We start from the raw sequence: 23,351 nt of genomic DNA, 5'->3' as shown, positions 1-23,351 counted from the left end.
ATTGAATGTCCTATATCAGGATGATATTCGTGTGTAGCACAAGCATAATTAGGGAAAGTGTGCAGCCTGATAAATTGTTCAACAGCAGTATTATTATGAACCAGAGGCTGACAGATCACTGAATTAGTATACATCCGTTTAGATCGTCTCCCATGGGGGAAAGGCTTGGCTCTATTTGTGCTTGGGGTGCAGTAGCTGCAGTCACCCGAGTGGTGACGCTATTTCCCTTCAGTGAAGCGGACGCCGCTTCAAATAGGTCAAGGAAAAGTTTTGTGTTTTGACAATGCGAGGTGGGCGGAGCGGCGTGCTGCTGATTGGTTAGTGAGTTTCAGCTCCCAGCCGATGATTGGCCCCGGCGCTCTAATGGGGCAGTGAGCAGGCAATGTCGGGTCCCCGCTCCTCTCCACCTCCTCCTCCCCATGCTCCTCGCACCCCTCAGCCCCTACACTCCGCTCTTCCCCGGCGCTGATTGTCACACATTGTTTACTACGGCTTGAAATGTGACTCACAACACAGGCTATCTTGCTGGAGTACTGCTCTGACAACTGAGGGATTCTTTTTGACGCGCACCGTGCGTCTTGGTGTTTTTTGGGGACAGGCTGTGGAGACTACCCTTCTGCCATGACAGTGGATTTGTTTGCGCTTTTATGCGTGCTGGTCATCACATCTTCTGCGATGGAAGGTAAATAAAACATTTGGATTATACTTGTTGTAGAAATTGCCGTCCAAGACGCGCTGGGCTTGGAGATGCTTGCAGCGGTTCTGTGATGCGCCTCTGGCATAGGGGATACAGGGATGCCATACACGTGGATCGCAGCAGATTGCCGTGGTTATCCCTTTATGTCGGAGCGGCTGTCCTCCCGCTCCACTGCCTATCACTGATGTTACTTGTCCATGAGAGGAAGGACACTTTAAATATGTTTAATCGCATATGGTTGTTTGTCAGTGGCTATAAATGCGCGTAAATCTGTTTTCCTCACTCTTTAGTCTTCCTTGTTCTATACAGCACGGCAGAAGGAGTCTCCTCTAGAAACTGTGTTATTTTAGATTCTCATTATCCCATGAGCAATTACTTTTTCTCAGCGGGGAACATTGTACGTGCCTGTCAACCCTCAAGGATTCCTGTCACGTTTTTTCATTAAATTGTACATATAAAACACCATTACCACAAGCCCCTGAGCATCATTCTATGACATTTGAATTGCTGACACAAACTCTTTTAGATTGGGATTGCACTGATTGGAAGTATTTCTGTAACCTGGATTTAACGCAGCCGTAAATTTCTCTTTTTTACTTTCTGGAAATCGACCACTCTATTAAAAAACAACAATAAAACACTCAGTTGCCTCTCCCCTTTTCGCAGTATTTTTTCTCTCCATCCATTCCCATTCCCTGCTCTCTCTCTTTGTCTTTCTTCATCTCCTCCTATTTCCTCATTTCTTTCTCACGCACACTCTTCTGGACAAGCGGTGTTGCCACTAGTAGCTAATATTTCCCCAGTTAAACATGTTTTTCATTTCCGCTGTGACACCCTGGGGACTGAACACTGGGCTGTAGCCTCAGATGCTTGCTGATGGATGGATATCCCAGCAGCATCATGGATATAGAGTTTTTTTCTCTCATGTTATTGTACAGTAGCTCATCCCCTCCAATAAACACATCTACTGGAGCACACCAGCTTCCCACGTCTGTCTGTATCCACTCCCAAAAGCATAAATAAGTAAATTAGAAGCACAAATAAAATGAGTTTTCTCACATGCAGCTTTTCTCTTTAATCATTTACAACTCTGCTCCTGGATTGCTCCCAGCTCAGGCTCTGCTCTGTAATTCGGTGGCGGCTTTCTTGTTTGTGCTCATCAGATTTCCACACAGTTATGGATACCAAGCCCAGGCCCAAATTGCTACCTCTTCAGGGATAGATATTTTGAGGGTTCAGATGTTTACCCAGTAAGAAATTACAGCAGAAATGTCAATTCAGACAGATGAATGGAGGATGGGGAGGGAGGAGTGCTATTTCCCAGCAAGGAAAGGGGTGTGGGATTTCTCCTCTAAAAAGATGGGAACAGAAAGAAACAGATGGGCAGGGAGATGGCCCCGGAGTTACCTCGGTAACAAGGATGAAAGTGATTTCCTTGTTTGGGTCGCTAATTGAAAGGAGGTTCTCCCATGGGCAGGTTAAAATCTTCACTGATCTGAACTCAATCTGTTGCTTTTTCATTGTGTATGTTTGGATGTGTGTGAGAGAGAGTGGAGCTATTGACCACATTATCCCTGCTTCTCCTGTCACTCTTAATCCCATTACGAGTCAAAATCAGCCAATAATCTCAAAGAGTTTGAGATCTGTGTATGCAAGCATGTGTGTGTTTGTAACTTTAGAGTGAGGAGCAGCTAAGACCATATGGACACATACTTGTGATGAATTGCTGAATCATTTGACCTCCCCTACACATGCATACACTCACAGTTAACACATACAGTATCATTGATGTACTATGGGAGAATGGATAGATTACAGGCAGCTGTGCATTATAGAAACCTGGGATGGAGTGTTGAGCGTGCCACAGTGGGAAAAAAAGTTTGTTTGTGTGTTTAAATAGGTGCAATGAAGGGCCAAACAAGTTGGATTGAGAGTAAAGTTGATAATAGAACTTGTTGGATTTAAACTCTAGCTACCCGGCACACACACACACACACACACACACACACACACACACATACACAAAATCCCACTCAAAAGTCATGATTTCTGCAAACAGAAACGCATTCACCGTCAAGTTATTGAAGGGGCAGTCAGACCGAAAGCAAAGGGCTAACAGAGAGGAGAGAGAAGATGAGGATTTGCATGCCATTAGAAAAAGAAGCATGTGCAGTGCTCTGTTTCACCCTCATTTGTCTCCTCTCTCCATTTCTTCCATCATCTTCTCTCTGCCTACTTTTTTCAACACCCTCCTTACCCCTCATTTCTCTATTCCACTCTGTCTTCCATAATTCTCTTCACTAATCTCCCCCATTCCTCTCTTGTCTCCCTTCACCCCTCTTCCGCTCACTCTCTCCGTGGTGTGCGGACGCTTCTTGCCAACAGCAGCTGTAATTCTCCCCTACTTACAGAGCCATTGCTTATTTCTGTTTGCCCTTAAACCAATTAGACTTAGATAAGCCCGCTCATTTAACGGCCTGGAACTGGGTGGTGGAGGTAAGAGGGAGGAGAGGGGAAGGGTGGGGGGATGAAACAGCGGTTGAAAGATAGACAGGGACTGAGGGAGATAAAAAGATGAGAGAGGCAGATGGAGAGAGGTCAGAGAGTTTCAGAAAAGATACAGTACGCATGTTTTACAAATGAGTATCCTGCAATTGAGCAAGGCTGTGAAGGTAAACGGGCACTGGGCTCTTTTAGTTATCTGACATGGATAAGTGTGCCTTAGTACACTAGGGTAAAACAGTATCAGCATTCAGTATGATAAGAGAGCATTAGTAATGTGCTGTAACCAGAATGCTGTGTTAAGTACCTGTACTATACTATGCTAATGCATCTTCCTCAGGGGCCACGTGGAATGGAGAATATGCCAGCCTTCTGAATAAACAATATTAATAGTTATGGAGGTCAGAACCGCACGCTGTTGATATACATTAATCAGGAGCAATAAAGTGAATGTGGCATATTGATTGGAAAGGTCAGAGGACGGAGTGTTGAAGGGCAAGTTCCAGCCCCCATCGCAGTGAGCCACTGCCCTGCTGAAGTGTCCACCGCTCCAGGGAAACTGTCTTACAGCTGACCTGCTGCTCTGACCCCACTGTGGGTGGACGTCAGAATCAGCCTCCTGGGATTCATAAAGTATCACAGTATTGTTATTCTGTTGGTGTGTTACTTGTGTAATCAAGCCTGGCGGAAGCTGGAATTGTATTAAAACTTACTTTGAATGTAGTAGCAGCCTTGCATAGCTAAAACGTGGTTTAGTCAGTCCACCATCTTTGTGGTTTTGGTGAGACTCAAGGCATTTGCATGTGCCAAATGTCTTTTCATGCACCTCATTGGATCACTTGGCTGGTTTTGGTCATTGATTTGCTTTTTTTTTTTAACTTTTAAACAAGCATGTTGTCTGGTTGCAAAATCCTGCTTCATTTTACATCTTTTTGGCAGTTTTTTTGAAGTGCAAGTTGCATTATAAAGCAACATGGTTAACAGTTGTTAGCACTTTTGCCTCCCAGCAAGAGGGTCGTGGGTTTGAGTCCGACTTGCGGCTCTTCTGTGTGGAGTTTGCATGTTCTCCCCGTGTCAGCGTGGGTTCTCTCCGGTTCTCCTGCTTAGCTTAATCGGTGACTCTAAATTGTCCGTAGGTGTGTATGAGAGCGTGAATGCCTCCAGCCCCCTGTGACCTGAGTTCAGATAAGTGGTTAAGGGTAACGAATGAATAAAAGGGTTTGCAGTGGGTTTAGAAGTCACATTATCTACTAAACCCACTGCAGGTTCTCAGGTGGGTCCATGTGTCTGGTCAGGCTGAAATGATTCCCAGTGGCTTCACAGACTTAAAGGGGACACATGTAGGTGCACAAGCTTTAATACAACATGTCTCCTTTAAATGAAGTTGTGAAAAGTGAGCGCTTTGTGAGGCTGGTGTAGTATTGAGTTAAGAATTCTCCAACACTGATGTGAGTTGTGTGCGCATGTGAGCTCACCAGCTGTGCAGAGGAGACAGCCTGTGAAAAGAGTCCTGTTGAGTCTCTAATGGATGTAAATGCAAGATTGCTCCTTTCCTCGGCTCTCTCATTTCAAATAGTTAGAAAAGAGAAGAATGAAAATGTAAGCGCAACATAGGCCCACAGGTTGAGGTTGGTAGGACTGAAAGATATAAAGGTTGTGTGTGTGTGTGTGTGTGTGTGTGTGTGCTCTGACATAAGTGTACAAGTGTATTTTGGCCACGGGCACTACTGCTGACCTGGGACCACCTGAAGTAGAATTCAATTTTCCACTCGTTTTGTACTGTGGTGTTTGTATTGTACGTTTGGGTGCCTGTGTCGTCAGTAGAGTGCTAAAGCCATTATGGCTGGCGGGGGCAGCAGACATGGCCTCATCCCATAATGGAGGCTTTATTTTGTCCACAGTGAAAAGACTACTCGGTGTTAAGGTGCGCTTACGCAGCCTAGTCAGCTATGACGACCCCTAGTGAAAACCCCTGCCTGCAGCTCATGTACCTGCAGTGCTGTAAATGTGTTGTACTGCCTTTTATGTCAAAGTGTTGTGCTTATGTGAAGGCATTGTGGCAAGAATCTGTGGTTTGTGCAGGGTTTTTTTTCTTCCTAATATGTGTTTTTCACATATTGCAGTATATGGTGCATGATTTCTCAGTCTCTCTGTTTCTTTCTCTCACACATACACACACACGCACATAGAACACATACGCACACAGAGTCCCCCTCACAGCTCACCTTACCCCAGAGACATCTGAGCCTTGGGAAGGCCAGATGGTGGATGCAGGTTGGGGGCTGGTATGCATGTGCACATTTTTGTGTATGTCTCAGTGTGAGAACAAGTGGTAGAGAGAGAGAGAGGTAGAGAGAGAGAGAGGTAGAGAGAGAGAGAGAGAGAGAGAGAGAGAGAGAGAGAGCATGCAGTATATTGTATTTGTGTGTCCTGTTCAATTCCAGACTTGTTTTCTTTGTCTCGCCGAGCGGATATTTCATGTTCGTTACTATGTTGTCCCCCCTGTGTCTTCCACACATTCCTGTGTCCAGAGATTTTCCGAGAAGATGCTATCAGCGGTGTTAGGTTCCGCCTGTCTTTGCTCCATGCTTGGCCCTTATCGGAGCAGGTGGCTGACTGTGGGGACGAAGGCTAAGGACTTATCTGTCCAATCTCAGGGATAAGCAGACCCACTGCATCAGCAACATACGAAGCACATTTGAGCACAGGAGTGAAAGCGGTGACGCTCGTGACACAGTTCAACCTCAAACTGTGTGAGTCATCTGTTTTCTGGTGAAGCCAGTTCTCTCAAATGGCAAACACACAACACGGACGCAGACGCAAACGCCCACACCATCGCCGCTTGATGTGCACAAACTTAGAGATAACCCTTCACTGCGCACCTAGTGGAAAATGGCAATACTAGTAATTGATTGGGAGCAGTGACCCAGCTTCGCCACCACTCAAGGATGGTGGGTGTGAAAAATGTGCCTTTTTCTCATTCTTTTTCTGTCTCTCCGGCTTTTTTCCCTCCATTATCACCTGTCCTAGAGATTGGGTGACAGTTGTTCAGTCAGCAGGAAAGGGGAGCCTCTTCGATATTTGTTGAGGCGAGAAGAGAAAGCATTGATTATCGAGTCTTATTCCCCAGTGTTCGTGCAGCCTGGCTCCCCCATGTCCACCCCATGGCCCTTTTAGCCCCTGTCCACCCCAACCCTCCCTAAATCAGCTCCGGCAACTCAACAACCACAAAGGCCTGCTGTTGACTCGACTTCCTGGCCATTTCTTCTTGCCTTTTGGATTGTTCTTTTTTTTCTTCAATGAATTTTAATTAAATCTGAAAAGGAGTTGCAAGCTACACCCCCTTCTCTCCCATCTCCTCTCTCGAACCTTCCTGCCTGGGAATAATTGTTTTTTTCTACCGGTTCCTTTCCCTCTTTTCTATCCTCTTCCCTCCCTCCCTCACCTGCCTCTTTTTTTTTAGTTGAAAACAGATGCATTTATGAAGCATTATAGGGTTTACTACAAGAGAAAAAAGGTGAAACCTGAGTCTGTCCTTCTGAAGACGTAATACACGCAGCACTGGCAGCAACAGGAAGAGGGTTATGAGACTGTTGGGGTTGCAGGCTTGAAGAAACAAAGAGCTTCATTTATGATTGTTATAATGAAATCTGTTTTTGAGTCAGGCCCAGAATGATTTAATTTGACTTTTAAGCCCTGCGGCTCAGGCTTAAGGGCTGCAAGCAGGAAGGCTGCGGGGCAAAGGCTGACTTCAGAGTGGGTGGAGGCAGGTAGAGTGGTGCAGCGTTTTTGATTGGGACTTTCAATGCGTGGGAAAGCTTTTAAAGTGTACAATCAAACTGATAAGAATATCAGTTTAGCTCACTGTGCACACTACAAACTCTCTGCCTATCACTGTGTTAATACTAGAGCCTGACTGATATGGGATTTTGATACTGATATGTTTACAGTTTTAGAGGGGGGAAAAAATCACCTATTACCTATTGCAGCAGATGTGGATTGTGGACTAATTTTGCACTGATATGACTCTGCAAAGGTACTCAAAAGGCTGTTCACTTAAACTAATAACTTTATTAAAGTATATTTAACATTACAGTTCATTATTTTACATTATATATAAAATGTATTACATAAACCAATTTTTGAAACTAATTAAAAACAAAAAAAGCTAAATAAACATTGTAGGCTCAGTATCAGTCAAAAGATGTATCAAATAAAAGATGTAATAAAAAAAAAGTAGCTGAGACCGTCCAAGCATTATTTTCTGCATTATATGTTGTGTTAAATAGTTTTCATATTGGCCTTTATTACACAAAGTATAGCTTGATGCTGATAGAAAGTGATATGTTTGTGATAGGCTGTAGTTTATACAACAAATCCCTTGTTTCTAAAGTCTAAATGCCCACTATATGAAGTTGCTACTCAACAGAGGAAAAAAAAACTTTGAGGTACTTTTTGCATTTTAAGTGAATCAGCAGCTCAGAGGATGCTGTGTCTCCCGCACTCAGAGGAATTAAAGGCAGAACGCTAATAGGGCTGAAATTACAAATGGTGGTGGAAGCTGCTCCACTTCTGATTAAATAAAAGCCGGCTCCTCCACAGGCTGTTTCTCATAGGGACTGACAGGCGCACACACATTCACACACACAAGCACCAATGTGAATGTGCAGGAGCCTCAACACAAGTACACACACACACACACACACACACACAGCTTTGATGTGTGGAAAGGAAATGAGTAGAGACGGAGAGCTAAGGGCTTGGGCCTGGGGCCTGTCCCATTATTAATGAGTAAGTGCCAGTACCTCTCCCAGGTTCAGGACATGTGGACATATTTCACCATTCGCCTGCCCTTCTCCTGACCATAAATGTAATCTCTTATTAAGCGTTGACTTCTTGGCAAGAGAAGGGCAGATAGAGAGAAATTGTGCATGAATATTTGTGTTTCGCTGTGTGTGTCTGCGTTGAGCATGAGAAATGAAAATTGTTTGGTGGAGAGAAATTAAGTGCCGGCGCAGTGCAAAATCGAATGCCAGCTTCTGAGAGGGACACTGATGGGCCAATAAGTAGCAGTGGTGGGAGGGCAGATTTCACCCTGCATAACACTGAATCCCTCTGCCAGGCAAATTTCTGCCTGCCCTGTGCTGTCCACTTCTCTAGCTCGATAAGAAGAGAGCTTTTTGGAGGTAATTAACTATTGATTTGAAGCATGGAGGGTAATGGGAGATGAGTGAACGGCATCTCGATCTACCAGCAGCCGCCTGGCTGGCCAGAGTACAACTAGCAAGCTGACGGGGTGAAAGAGGCATTTCCCTAAAAGAGCCAAGGTCAAAGGTGGTTCGTTTGGCTTTCAAGCTCTGTTCCGTGTATTTAGGCAAGGAGAGTATATTGGAGAAAAAGCAGATAGCATCAAGCCTGGGAATGCCTCTTCAAGATCGCAAGCATCAGATTCTGTTATCTAATATGCAATATTGCTGCATATATTATCTCAGGTTTGCATATTTATTATATTCATGACCCCAGCCTATGTTACCCTGTTGACCTCACCTCCCTTTCATGAATAGTTATGACAGTATGGGCCAAGATGGCGCACTTCAACGTAATGCAATCTGAGGTCACATCACAGCCAAACGTCCTCAGGCAATAAATCTTTCCCAATATTATTTATTGAGCATGTGCTTTTTGCAGATGCACAAATAAGTCCGGAATAAATTTCCCTTCGTAGAGGGAGCAGCGGAGTACTCATTCCTCTGTATTTGTCGTCCTTCTACAGCTCTACTATACACGCTTTTCTTTTTGTTTGCGGCGAGCTAGAGGACAAGGATAAGGACTCATTTGTGCGAGAGAACAGTGTCAGAGAGGGACAAAGAGACAGAGGGGGATATAAGGATAGGCCTGTATCTGTCTAAGATCTTATTTGTGCTAATGAGGAGGCTGGTGGCTCTGGCTGCTAACCCCTGAGCACACCCAGCCCTTTAGAGTGTGTATGTCTTTGTGCATCTTTTTGAGAGTCTATTGAGAGTGTGATTTGCCTTTTAAAAAAAAAAAGAGGGGAAAACAGCTGTAATGAATGATATGGAGAGAATTGTTTGGCGCACTCGAGTCAGGGAAGTGAATGTATTGGTTGTTAGTGTGAGCTTGCTGCCAAATCTACAAAGGATGTCTTGATTCAACTAGTTAGCATAGCGGCCTCAATCATACACTCCTAACCAAAACCTGTTCTCTTCTGTAATGGGGCTCACTGATCAGTATAAAATTCATGCCCCTCACCAATTGTTCCCTCCCTCCTCATCCCTTATTCCTATGAAGTCTTCCCCCTCCCTGCTTTCTCTCAAGGCTGGGCATTTAAAGCGGCATGCCTTTGATGTGAGCTTCACACACTGTTAGACACCCACTCATCAGATTGACACTGATGTCTGGGCGGAGTCAGCCCATTTCTGAGAGCTTGGGAAATGAACTGCTGGGATATACTGTACACACATATGGCACACGCACAGGTACTTTTCGATAAAGTAAAAGCGGGACGTGAATGAACAGATGTGCTCGTTCATATGCGCGTATTTTCCGCCACGGCCGCGCTGCTGCTCTCAGCTGATGATATGTCAGGATGACAAACGTTCCCACTAAGCCGAGCTGAACGTAATTGTACGGAGGTTTTTCCTGCCTGTGTTTTACAACTGTCTCACATCAGATTTTAAAAGGGAAATTCAGAGAGTATCAAAAGACACAGCCTTGACATATATGTGATGAGAGATTATTAATGCATGGTATCCAACACTGGCCTCTTTTATCATAAATTCTCTATCTAAATGCACACAAGCCGGCCTTGAGCTTCTACTACATGCTTAGTAAATGATAAATGATTCCTAAAGGCCTCACTTGACAGGAAGTCTGCGTTCTGTGTAGTGTATATACTCAATTCTCACAAATTGTCTCATAGATTTTGTGTGTGACTTGTTGTATTCTAAAAATTTCTGCATTAAAATGTTTGATACATATATATATTCCAAAAATGTTCAAACCTAGAGGAATCTATAATTTTAAATAATATAATGGTCCATTTCCAGTTCATTTCAATGAGATCATAACCCCTTTGCATGCATCAGTGTTGTGGTTGTCATAAATTGACTTTTTATCCAGTTTTAAGACACATTTTCATGATCTTTTTAGATCTTGGCTGGTTCTTAAGATATTAAAGAAGCAAGCTGAGCGAATGTTAGTGGCAGCTGTCCGCAGAACCCCATCAGTAATACATAGATTTTTATTGTGAAACTGCTTTATGTAGTTTTTAAGCAGTTTTAATCACCGGGTCTGTTTAGTTTGGAAAGGAGGAGACATCTGCGGATAAATGGGCTCTTCTGAATGTCTGGATCTTAAGTTATTAGAGATACAAGCTGAGCAAATGTCAAACAGCAAATGGCATCTGAGAAACATTGATTTTTACCGTGAAACTTTTTTAATTTAGTGATTTCACAGTTGTTGTTTTTTTTTTATCACCAGGAGCCTCTAGCATGACATGATTTTTATTTTTATTTTTTTTATTTCACTTTGTCTGACTTATTTTAAGTAGATTTGGTACTAAATTCAGTATAGTTCCCAGCATAAATTTCCCTAAACTATGCTGAATTCATTTTTGGAACTGAAATCAACTTAAAATTAGTCAGACGAACCAAAATATGCCTGGCGTATTTGCTAAACTGCCTTGATGGAAAACGTGTGGTAAAACACATATTTTTAATGTGAAACTGCTTAATTCAGTGTTTTAGGCAGTTTTAGTTAACGGATCTGTTTGTTTTGAAGAGGACGAGAGCTCTGTTAAAATCCTCCTGAATAATGAACACTGGAGGGAACCCAACCAGGAGAAGAAGGAGGAACACTTTTGTTGCCACTTTGACACCAACACTAACTCAGACTATAATGTCCAATGCAAATGTTATCCGTCACACTTCGTCGATTACCACTTTAATCAAAACATGTCGGAGGCCTAGCATGGAAGGGTAAAGTGTCTAATTTAATGACCATATCATTTTCCATTACTGTTCGCTCCAGTAATTCATAACATCTTTAGGTTTCCAGCCGGATACTGCCTCTCCAGTGTTGTTGTTTTTAACACCTGGACTGTCAAAAAATTAACAAATGGAGACTTAAAGCTGTGGATGATGTGTTAAAGCCCAAGCTCCAGTTTGGTAAATATGTAATATTAGGAGATACAGTTTGCATTCCATCACCTCACTTTACCACACACTTTAATGACCTTTTAATATAACTTACAATGACTAACTTTTATTCATGATTGCGTGATAAATCTGTGTGTTTTTACATTTTAAAAAAAGTGTTGAAATCCTCCGAACACTGTGTATTTCTCCATACATGACTGATCTCTTACAGGGAGGTCTGGATTATTACTTTCATGCCAGGGAGTACAGCATGTTTCCCACTGTGGAAGGCCATCATTTCAGCATTAACATACTTAAGTGCTAGTGAAGCACATTTTTCACTTTCTCTCAACCATTTCAAGGTGATGTATCATGTTCCAACCTGCATTACAGTCAATACTGACTGTATAAAACCGATTACAAAACGGTTATCCCGACAAAAGCGGCTGGCCTTGCAGAGTCATGCAGGGATTTGTTGTTGTGCGACAGTCTCCCTGGCTTTTGTTCTCCATGCCAAGGCTTTAGTCTTCCCTTCTAAACAGGTTAGGGCGATGAGGTGGCTGTATTTGTATGATTTTAAAAGCTTTGCGTGAGGGCCCTAGGCCGCTGTATTTAGCGAACTCACGCTGGCACTTATGTTAAGGCCACCTTTTCTTTCCCTTCTTTTTACCACGTAATGAAATTATGAGAAATGTTTTAGTCCCCGTGTGTGTTTGTGCACACGTGTGCATACATGTGTGTGCACTCTCAGGTATGTGTGACCGTGGACTGATACCTTCCCTTTTGTAGCATATTGTGTGTGAAGTAGTGTATATGTGTACCAGTTGATGACTCCCTAAATTGTAAGTGAATAAAGGGGCTTCATTAAAGTGTTAACAGCCCACCTGGTGCTGGCAGAATTTATGCTACTTTCAAGGTTTAAAAAAAAAAAAAAAATGTTCTCAGTCTAAAAATGTGCTTTTACTTCTCAGAACAATCACAAAATCCTCGATTTTGTCCATTTTCCCATTCATGAAGCCACTTGATATGTGGACTCACCGAATTCAAGGTGGAACCGAGAGACACATGTGTAAGGTTCTGCTCATGTGATGGTTATAACTCCTGACAAGGTCACTGTGTGAGTCTGTGAGTGTGTCTGTGTGTGCAAGCATGTATAAAAAAATCACTCAGCTTGCTCTAAAAGGGCTTTCAGACACCTGGCAATGATTGGCTGAAAGAGGACACCTTCTATCTGCTGTTATTGACAGTTGAAAACATAGAGAAAAGCGAAGAGAGTGACTTGCATTTCCGCACATGTTCTCAATCAATTTAAGGCTCAGGTAATGCTTTTGAAAATCTACTTCCTTTGATAAACATTATGTGGCAGCATCTAAAAAGGAAAACATAATGCTTTTACTTTTAGGAGATGGTCATAGTGCTTCTGATAAAAAAAAGCAAAAAAAAAAAGCAAGAAGCTACTCTCTGACTCTCTCTGTCTCTGTCTGTTGTCTTGGCTCTGAAGATTGATTGTGAATCGTTCAGGACGTATGAGCGTTGCAATCATATCATGGATCACAGCATGGGGAGGGAATGACAGATGTCGTAAGCGTCCTCTGTTTATTTGAGAGGCGAGAGCGTGTCTGATGGATCGGTTGCGTTCGGCGGATACGAGGATTATTTGTCATCTCTTATGTGTCTCTTTGTGTTTTTGTCAACATTTAACAGGGCAAACAAAGGGTGTGTCCATGTGGAACACATATTCCAAAGTTAGCAAGTATAGGGTAAAGTAACATAAGAGATTAGCATTTTAAGCGACCATAATTGCTTTCGAGATGTCGAGAATGTAAGATGTAATCTGTAGATCCACCACCTCCCTAAGCACACATCATTTTAATGGAGCAATTACACAAATTCAGTTATATTACATGAACATTCTTCCCAGATTTAATATGAGGCAAAGAAATGGGGCACCTCACTGGGGTGATAGTTGGTAAGGGGGCTATTGAAGGAAGGGTTCAGTGTGTTTCAGTCAAGGTCGTTTTGAGTGGCATATGTATCCTATTTAGCAGCCCCCGAAACTACTGAGCGGTGTAGACATGAAGCAATGTTGACAGGCCGGCTATGCTGTGATTGCTGCAGTCACACTGGAGATTAGTTACAGCACTACACACACACACACACACACACACACACACACACACACACACACACAGGGTCCTCTGTGTGAGCTGGACAGTTGATCGGGTCATTAATATGGACAACCATTTCTACACTAACAGCCCCCTGATTGCTTTGCCTTTCACATTGTGGTGACATCAGCACATTGCTAATTGACAGATAATTGCCAATAATCACGAGATGGATCAGTGAGAGTGCAATTAAAGGAGCTGGCTGCAGCGTGCCACTTCTGCTAAGAAATCCAGACTTATCAGTTTGCCCTTGTTTAGTACTGCAGGTTAATCAAATAGGTTTTTTGCTAGAGTAATTTTGGAGATGGCTGCCAATGCTAATGCAGGAATACAATTTTTGAATTGTAAATGGCTTCTGGAAATGTTTAGGAACATTCCCTTTGCAATGTGTATTACAATATTTGCTGCTGCCTTTGCGGGAGATAACAGCCAGGCGCTTGTAATGGGATCCTGTCTGTTGGGACAAGACGGAGGAAATCGCTGGGAGCTGGAATGCACTTGACTTGTTCGTTTGGGTCAGAAAAGGAAGTGCCTGTGTGTGTGTCAATGCAGGCGTGTCTGTGTGTGTGTGCTCAGCGATAGAAAAACTGAAATGTGATATGAATATCCTCTCCATTCTTCCATGAAAGTACCTGAAAATACCCCTGAAAGGGCCCCATTTAGGCTTGCTCCCAGACAATACAGTACAATGCTCCTGATGACAGGCTAACTGGGGGAGGAAATAGCCTCGCTAGGGCCAACATAATAGCGGAATATTCTGGAAGTCACAGGAGGGATTTATGGAAGCAAATAGTCTTTTTCTAACACTCAGTGTGTGTGTGTGTGTGTGTGTGTGTGTGTGTGTGTGTGTGTCTGACATGCTGACCCTCTTTGCTGTATGTGCACCACATTCTGCGGTGTGCGAGATGTGTGAATTGGAGCCTTGCCTAGCCCGTCAATCAGATGAAGAGATCATTAGAGGTGTCACACTCAAATCTCTCATCTCCCTAATCAGCTGTCATACTAACAACACCAGCTTCTACATGTGCCTGTGCCCAGCTGCCAAATACGAGTTCATGAGCTGTAGCTGAATACACAGAGAATTGACTACTTTTAGTTTCCTTGTGAATTGTGTACAAGTGTCTTACCTGTCAAAGCAAGCACCACTTGATTGTGCCTCTCTTCCTATAATCCTCTACTGGGCTGGAGATGACTCCATCTTGGGGTCCATATGGACCCCATGTTGGAAGCACGCTGCTCTCTAACAGTGGGGGAATGTCAATTAGCACTACATTTGCTGAGGATGGCATGGAACCAGAGACCTGTCACCTCAGCTTCACAGCTCTCTCTTTGAAGACATGCGTGTGTATGTGTGTGCATGTGCTCGTGACTGTGTGCATGCATGTGTGTCGACATGCATGGAGGGAGGGGGGAATCATATCACGGCACCTGCTTCGCAGCAGGGGGTGGGGCTGCTTCACCGACACAAGGTGTGTGTGTGTGTGTGTGCGTGTGTGTGTGTGTAAGGGGGGGAAGGGCAGGGTAGGGCAGGGTGTAGAGACGGCATATTGTGTGTGATCAGAGGCAGAGCAGCATCTAAATGCATGCGGTTACTTGTAATCAATGTTACCGCAGTTCCCTTTGGGTATGCTAATGTATTCTAAAATGCTAATGCATTTCAGTGCCAAACCCCTAAGTTGTATCATATGAGTGAATGAGCGATCGTGCACACAGTGGCAATGAGATGGAAATCTGCTTTAGGAATGTCATACAGTGTCTTGGGAAAATGAATTCCTGCACACAATCACCAAGAAACGGTATTGCACGACTGCTGGCATAAGGATTCCTTAGGTAGCATCCGGTGCATCGTGTTTGTTCGAATTTTTTGATCACAGTTTAAAAGTCTCTTTGATGTCTGTAGTGAAGGACTGATGTTACACAAAATGGTCGGCAGCCCATTGAGGCGGATGGGGAATCTGTGTCTCTGACAGGAGAGGCCGCAGTCGCCTGTGGAGACTGGCAATTGCAAGTCCCTGCTTTGAAATCCCTCTTGATCACAGAACAACCTGGATGTGATCATTTGAGAATGGTAAAGAAAAATACGCCTCCTTACTATCGCTCTCTCTCTGGGATTTGTGCATTCATGCAATTTTATGTAAAATGAATGGAGGTGGCGCATGTGTGTGTGTTGGCGTGTGTCATGGTGAAATCTCTGGTCTTCAATTCAAAACAGTGGTCCTCGATCGGAGAGACATATCTGCCAATTGCTGATTTAGAGCTTGAGTGACTGGCAGCTAGTTCAAACATACCATATTCTCCCAATTTTACTGCAACCAACTGACATGAAATGGCACCTTTTTTTCTGTTCAAATGGTAGTGTTACAATCCATTAAGCATTCATCACACAATCTGACATGCCTCAAAAGTCACCCAAATTGATATTGATATGTGGCTGGGTGGATAGGGGGTTTAAAGAGATTGTTCGGATATTTTGAAGTTGGGTTATATGAGGTGCTTATGCTTGTGCGTCAGTGTATCAGCCACAGTAGATGGAGACCTTCATAACCCCAGTTTGGAATAGCAGGCAGGAGGACAGGCATGGGAAAAAGGCCCATCTAAAAAAACATTAGAATGTTAAGTGTATGCTATATTTTTTATATTTTTACCACTTTACCTTCCCTTCAGACAGCCCTGTTTAAGTTCACATGAGGGGAACTAAAGTAGTAATCTCTTGTCAAAGCCACCAGACTCCCCTGACAAAAACAGTAATTTTACCTTTCAGAACAGTGAAATTGCTAGTCTACTATGTTCTTAATTGTTTACTTTGATTGTGTTATTGTGTGAATTTGGTGTGTCAAAGGTTTAGTTCGGATTCTCTAAAGTCACACACTAACACAAAAAAGTGGTAGCGGTCGAACAGCTGCTCCTGTGTTCTGCGAGGTAAAATCACCTTTTTTGTCCATGGATTCTGGTTTCTATAAGAAGACCAAAGAGCTGCTTGATTTCCCCCCTACACAAACTTAAACAGGGCAGTCTGACAGATGTGTGTGGTCTGACACCAATTGTGACTAAGATTTTTAATTGGACTCATCTTGCACAGTGTGACATGCAATGTACCTGCAATATTTCTGTTATCACACAGTGTGTAGAAGCTCACTTCTTTCTTTCCTAGACACTCACTGAAGTGACTAACACACATTCACATGGCAAAAGGGTCGTATATAGAATGTTCTTTGCACACTGCCTGGATAGATGGGTCCGTGTTAAGAAGACACTTGCAATTTATTTTCTGTTTTATTTTGTTGTGTTGTTATTCAGCGTTAATCGATCAACTATTCACATCTCTCTCTCTCTCTCTCTCTCTCTCTCTCTCTCTCTCTCTCTCTCCCTCTCTCTCTCTCTCTCTCTTGCCAGGTTGTGTAACATGCTGGTTGGCTTTGTACTGGCAGAAGATGACTTCTGACAGTTGCCCACATTTCTGAAAATGAGTTTTGTGCAGCGAGTGCATGCGTGCACTTTCTGTGTTTTTGAATAAATGCGCCCACTTGTGTGTTTGTGTCTTTCTGTGAGTGCGCATGCTAATGGCAGCTGACAGGGCCCACGCTTCTTAAATTAGCCTTGCTGTCTGGCCCTTGGGGAAGGCATGGATATTGCGATACAGAAGAAGCTTTAATTCTACAATCCTTGCTTTCCTTCCCTATAGTATCCACCCATCGTAGTCCCGCTCTCGTGCCTCCGAGTCAGAGCGAACTTATCCCACAAACGATAACGACAAAAGGGAATCTGGATCTGGGCCTGGCGCCAGTTTCAATGTTTATCATAGAAATGCTTTCCCCTTTTTAGTCTTTGAAGATGGCTTGTAAATAGAACAGTGATGAATAATGTTTTGCTTCTCCTTCATATTTACAGATTTTCTTGAGGCGCGTGTGCTATTGCTTTAAGATATTGAGTTTCTTTATCATTGATTTGCATTGAGCCTACAAAATATTTACATTGAGCGTCTTCTTTGTCAGCACTCCAGTAATTTATTCACAGTATGAAATAGCGGAGAGTCAGCATCTCCAGTAACTTTAGAGTCTATAGGTTAGTGTTTTTTAATAATGTGAGTCAAATGATTTTAGAGACATGGGTATGATCACTATCTGTGTGGTAATCTGTAGGTGATCAATGTGGCACTAAGAGTGTATTGTGTGCCTGTGTGTGTGTGACTAGATAGATGAAGGAATGAAAGAGTCCCCATGTGACTTGGGCTTTATTAAAGAGAAGTTAATGAGTTCCCCTGTCTGCCTTTCTCATTTTTCCTCCCCTCCCCATTTATTCTGAGCTCCTTCTCTTCTCCTTCCTCTCCCTCCAATATCTCTCGCTCAAACTATATTCATGTTCTCAGCCACGCTGCTTTACCCCTGTAAGTAAATTACAAAACTGAGCCAGTGCAGCATTGGGAGTGAAAATATCAAACTATTTGGTTACATCCCAATATCTGTTGCCCTTTTTCTCTCTCTTTCCCTGTGTGCCAAAATAATCTCGCCTTTATCGCTAGTCTGCTAGTTGGATTTTCATGCTAATTCAAGCAGATCCATCTGACTAATGCTGATCACAGATGTTCTGCACTGTCCCCAGTGTTGGCGTATGTGTGTGTGTGCGCATGTTAGTTCATTTGCCTGTCTCACATCAGTGTTTGATTCTTTTGATGTTCAAAGATCCTCTGACAACAAAGTTGCTTTTGATAATGAGATCCCTCTGAATCAAATGCAGTGACAATATCAACGATGCTTATAATTTTCTACAGTGACTCAGTCTCCAGTGTTTACCTTGAGGCTTAATCCAAAGTGCCCTGGCAGTCTCTCATGTTCCGAGCTGCACTGTATCCTGTTGACTTCAGCTGCTCAGGCAACCTGTGTTCCATCTCCAAGAGCAGCAGTTGGACACTGGAGGAAACCGTCTGTGTCTCCAGGCGGGCAAACGTTGAAAATGATCGGTGGCGCTTTGTAAAACTTGTTAAGTTGAGGAGAAGGAAAAGCCTGTGGTCAGAAGAAGAGAAAGAGAACAAGGCAGATGAGGACATAGACAAAGAGGGAACTGTGTTCTTCTTTTGCTCTCTCCTGAGGCACAGAGCGCAACTAGTGACCTGACATGCTAGCCAAACAGTGCTCTGCTGCTGCAGCATCAATCTGCTTGTCCTACTACTGCAGAGGCAGGAAGCGAACAGAGGCGCCAACACACACCGCTTTGTCATTGCACACTTTGTACAGTTGCTCTTCTGTCATGGTCACTGAAGAAATTACACACAGCGAGCAGACATGGCAGGAAGCGCACATGCACAGACACGCAAGCAAGCACACAGAAATGGGACCACTGCCCTGCTTTCCTCTTAAAACAACTGACACAAGAACAGCAGGTAGGGTTTAGGGGGAGAGGGAAGGGACCCTTGGAGTGTCTCGCCCTGTTTCTCATGTTTTCCTCTCCACATCCTGCTACATTTATTTGAGCTACACATGAATAAACACAGATTAATCCCTATGTTCTTGCACCACAATGAGATTTTTGAACCCAGTGTATTCCATGATTCCATTCCAGTCTTTGTACTGGAGGCTTTCCCTCTCACTCCCGCTGACTGTAGCCATCTGGGCTTTTGATCCAGTGGAAATTGTCTGACAGGCCTATTTTGAGGGGCCAAAGGAAGAGGGATGACATTGTATTGCAGCAAATCCATAGGAGGGATGGGTGGGGAGGGGGGCACTACCAGAAGTCTTGGGGAGTCTGTCTTAAAGAAGACAGGGGGATACTGTAGCCGTCTGGAAGATCTATGGAGTGTGATGTGAGTGACGTGGAATGCTATTTGTTGCATCCTCATTGGACAGCCTGAGCTGACACATCCTTGGCAGGAAGCCAAATCAACTCTGATTTACACCACCCCACCATCTAGAAGGGGGCCTGCCCAGTCACCCAGCCATTACAGAAGATGTATTGTCAGGGGTAGCACAGTATCAAAAAACAATCACTCATTGAGACACACACACACATACGCAAACACATTATATAAGAATTATGATGAGCAGGTTAAAGCATCTCTAGTCACAAGTTATGGCCGCTCATGTTTGACATATATAAATTTCACACCGACACAGACATCTACTGCCTCCGCCGACAGATATTTTGTTAAGAGGAAGCCATTATTGCAAATAAAACAAGCTTGTTGGCCACACGCCCGTCTGGGTCGAATCTGACTGCATGTTAAACATTTAGTAAACCCTCAACACATTCCCCTGCTGTTAGCCATCACACTGCTGTGCTGCCACGCTCATACAGCAACACAGTAGGAGGAGGAAATAGTGAGATACGGTATGGGGGGGAAAAGAAAGGACGGTTTAAGTAATTGAGAAACCAAGAGAGATCTAGAACATTTTGATATAAAATAGAGGGGTAAGAAATAAGTGGTGGCAGAAGTTAAGATTGATAGGAGAAAAGAACTGGTCACCCATGGAGAAATTGAGGGCAGTGATTTAGCAGAGAGGAGATGAGGCAATGTCATTCTCATTGAATAGCTATTATAAAGGTAGCAGGGAGATGTGGGGCTGGTGGGAGTGCTTGAGCACATCTTGATAAACCTCTTCTTTCCGAGTGTCTAAACAAAGGATTTTCTTCAGATAGACACAGTTGGCTTTGGTTGTTTTCAAAAGCTGTATCAACCTGTTCATTACATTCAAGCAGAGAAGTAGTGAATCATAGCACAGGATATATCTTGGACCAAAGAATATTTGAATGTAGTTCAATCTGACACGGATTGATTTTTTGGTTCCATAGAAATAAGTTGAAATAGCTCTTAACCCTCTGTGGCCTCGTGTTTTACTCCAAAGTCATTCACCTTGGTATAGGAAACTCAGAAAATATGTATTTTGTGCTGTCAAACACCATAAATCATAAAAAAGAACTAAAAGCAAATTTAATTTATTTGATTTATTTTACAAAAAATTAACAAAATAGAATCTATATATATATATAACATATACCAAGTGCCCAAACGGAAACAAATGGAGGCTCCACATCTTATGCATTTTGAGCTCTTTAAATATTTAGAACATCTTGTCCTCTCCTCTCTGCTCTGTGTAAACAGCTTGCAGTTCAGTCATATTTTCTCTTCATTTTTGTGATGTGACTGTTCAGCCGAATCATTCATGACTTCCCGTTGGCACCGAAGAGCATAAAAATGTTATGTTTTTCAAGGGATCTGCAAACAGTTTATTTTTTAGTCAAATTTAAATGGCATGTAGAATAGAACGGTTTGGGGGATATTTCACTATTTTAAGCCTTTATTTGGCTAACACCTGACGGAAGCTTCTGCCACACATGATTTCTTGAGGGAATGTTGGAAATGTGAAAATCTGACAATCCTTTCAGTTTTTTACAGTTTCTGGCTATAATAAATTGTTTAATTTTGGCATTTTTTAAGCAAACATGCCTTTGGAACCTGCTGGCAGGTTGAGGGATTCAGCTGTTTTTTTAAAGTTGAATTTAAACTTTTAAGAGAGTAACTGTTGTTTTTTTTCTCTTAACATTCAAAATGCATTCATCTGTTTGCCCAGCTATGCCTGTGTCACACTTTATACATTAACCACAGTTGTGAGATTTCAGCAAAAGCTGCAGCACTGCATTTTCAACCAGCGTCTCACTAATCTCTCCGCTCATTTAGAAACCTCTTAAACTTGCATACAGACACACGCGGCCCAATGTAAACATCCTAATTAGAGATGAGGTTGACAGAGAGGAGGGCCGCTTGGCCAGGGCCATCTGGCTGGGCCTGGCTGTCTGATCTATAGGTCTCGTGTTTGCCAAGCCCACATGTTTTACATTGTCTCTCGATGAATGGAGAACAAGTCAGGTAGGAACCCGCTGCTTTCTACAAAATGTTATCCATGGGAATATTTATGTTTGGACACATACGGTATTTCATATATTCACACCTAATTCTATTTCTTCTCTTTCATTCATACTCTGTCTTTCTCTCACTCCCTCTAACACACACAAAGGAAAAATAATTAGGGTTGGCACAGCAGCAGCAGCCCCGTTCTAATAAATCTCTCCATTATCTAAAGTGATTGGTGGACACAGCAGCTCATTTCCTGCCTCAGAGTTGAGACCCGAGGACAGGCGGACATTAACCCCATGTTTCCTGTCCTGCCAAGTGCCTCTTCTTCGGTTGTGCTTGAGGTCATCACGTATAAAAATGTGAAATTCTTTCCAATGTTTTTTTGTAATAACAAAATGATTTGAAAAACATGAGTCTTTTAATTGGAATTCTCATTGAATAGCATGTTTTAATTAGCTCAAATCATTTGACACGAATTCAAAGCCTGTCCTCCTCCTCGACTCCCTTCAGCATTTAGCACAACGTGAATGATCAAGAGTCGCGCTTTTGTTCACATGACTGAACACCATCATAAAAAAAGTGACAGCTCTAGGTCATTATAAAGTCTTTGGCAGCATGCGTACCAGCTGGCCTGTAGTGGATAGTGAATGGACTTTTGTGAAACAAGCTCAATAGCACGACACGGATTGGCGACCCAGAACTTTGCTGAAGTTTAAGTTTTGTTTCATAACAATGTTGTGGCCAAGATGAACTAGTCCTCAATGCGATGGGAATTTAGAGCAGAACTATTTCCTCTTCCTGTTCCATGATGTCGTCACAATTGTCAAGGGAGCCATTGGAGCACCTGTGTCCCATCTCCATGACAACTGTGCTCGAGGTCTTTGGGTGATGGAAGACATAGATGGAGAAGACTCGTATAACCGGGCTAACACATGCACACTCTTGATTTAGAAAAAAAAATAAAAAATTTGAGGCCAAATAAATCACACAACATGGTGTCTGGGGTGAGAGCCCCTGATGAGATATAGAGCCTACAGAAATAGGCCATCACAGACCCCATTCCTCCTCGCCAGCACCAGAGTTAATGGCTTTCAGATCTCTGGGTGCCTCTCTGACTCTTTTTGTGTTAGCAGGTTTGTCTTTGTTATCTTACAGCTGTTATCTCTGCTCCACCAATTCCATCTTCTCCTCTGGATGAGCATTGTAAACGGCTGCTGGGCGCTGTGTCCTAATGAATGCTTTGCTATGTCGGACGCTGTTTGTTAACAATAAACTGAGGGCCCATTTATGTCCCTCATTCGTTTCAGGATTTCACTGTTTGTTTTGAAATGGAATAGGAAGAGCTGGAATTGAAGAGGAAAGAAGGAGAGAAGGATGAAGCAAGGAAGGGAAAGTCAGGACATGAGTGTAGACAGAAGTAGGGAAGGGGGGGGGGAGGAGGAGGGGTGACTTTTACAGTTATACTGGCAGAGAGTCAAGTGAGCTCAGTGAGGCAGAATAATATGGGCTGAGTGTGGTGGGCTGAAATGTGCCTTTCCTAGTGTGTGTGTGTTTGCTTTCGACTGGTGCACAGCCCATGATTCTCTATGCGGAAGGCTTTGCTTGAATTTGCTCCAAATGAGTGGCTCAACAACTTTGTGTCAGTTTTTATCTAACAGACAGTCCAAGCTAACACACAGAGCCACTAACTGGCCTGGGACTTACAATATGACTCAATCTACCATGGCAGTCTGGTAGAAGTGGTGTTTTTAAATACAGACGGCACGACTTGAGAATAAACTCGTGCTCTGAATACTCTGAAGTGCTCTTGAGGTGGTGCACAGAAAGAATGAATCCTTAAAGAAAAAGAAAAAGCCTCCATTGAATACATTGTCCAGCATTGATCCCCATTTTAAAGCATGTGGCTTTGTCAAGGTCACACACACACACACACACACACACACACACACACACACACACACACACACAGGTTGACATGAGAA

The 23,351-nt window shown here is 43.2% G+C and overlaps 1 protein-coding gene across 2 annotated transcripts in view; it reads left to right on the top strand.

The window, feature by feature from the left end:
- The first annotated feature begins 448 nt into the window (after nt 1–448).
- Nucleotides 449–23,351, top strand: part of LOC131981115 (ephrin type-B receptor 1-B) — a 170,674-nt gene continuing 147,771 nt past the window's right edge. For both annotated transcript variants that reach the window (XM_059345422.1, XM_059345421.1), the window contains exon 1: nt 449–682. In XM_059345422.1, the coding sequence (XP_059201405.1) occupies nt 622–682 (61 nt within the window). In that variant the 5' untranslated portion in view covers nt 449–621. The remainder of the gene's footprint in view (nt 683–23,351) is intronic.

The sequence above is a fragment of the Centropristis striata genome, chromosome 11 (assembly GCF_030273125.1).
Source record: "Centropristis striata isolate RG_2023a ecotype Rhode Island chromosome 11, C.striata_1.0, whole genome shotgun sequence".
NCBI lineage: Eukaryota > Metazoa > Chordata > Actinopteri > Perciformes > Serranidae > Centropristis > Centropristis striata.
Note: the sequence above shows the minus strand (reverse complement) of the source record. Positions and strands in the feature narration are given on the sequence as shown.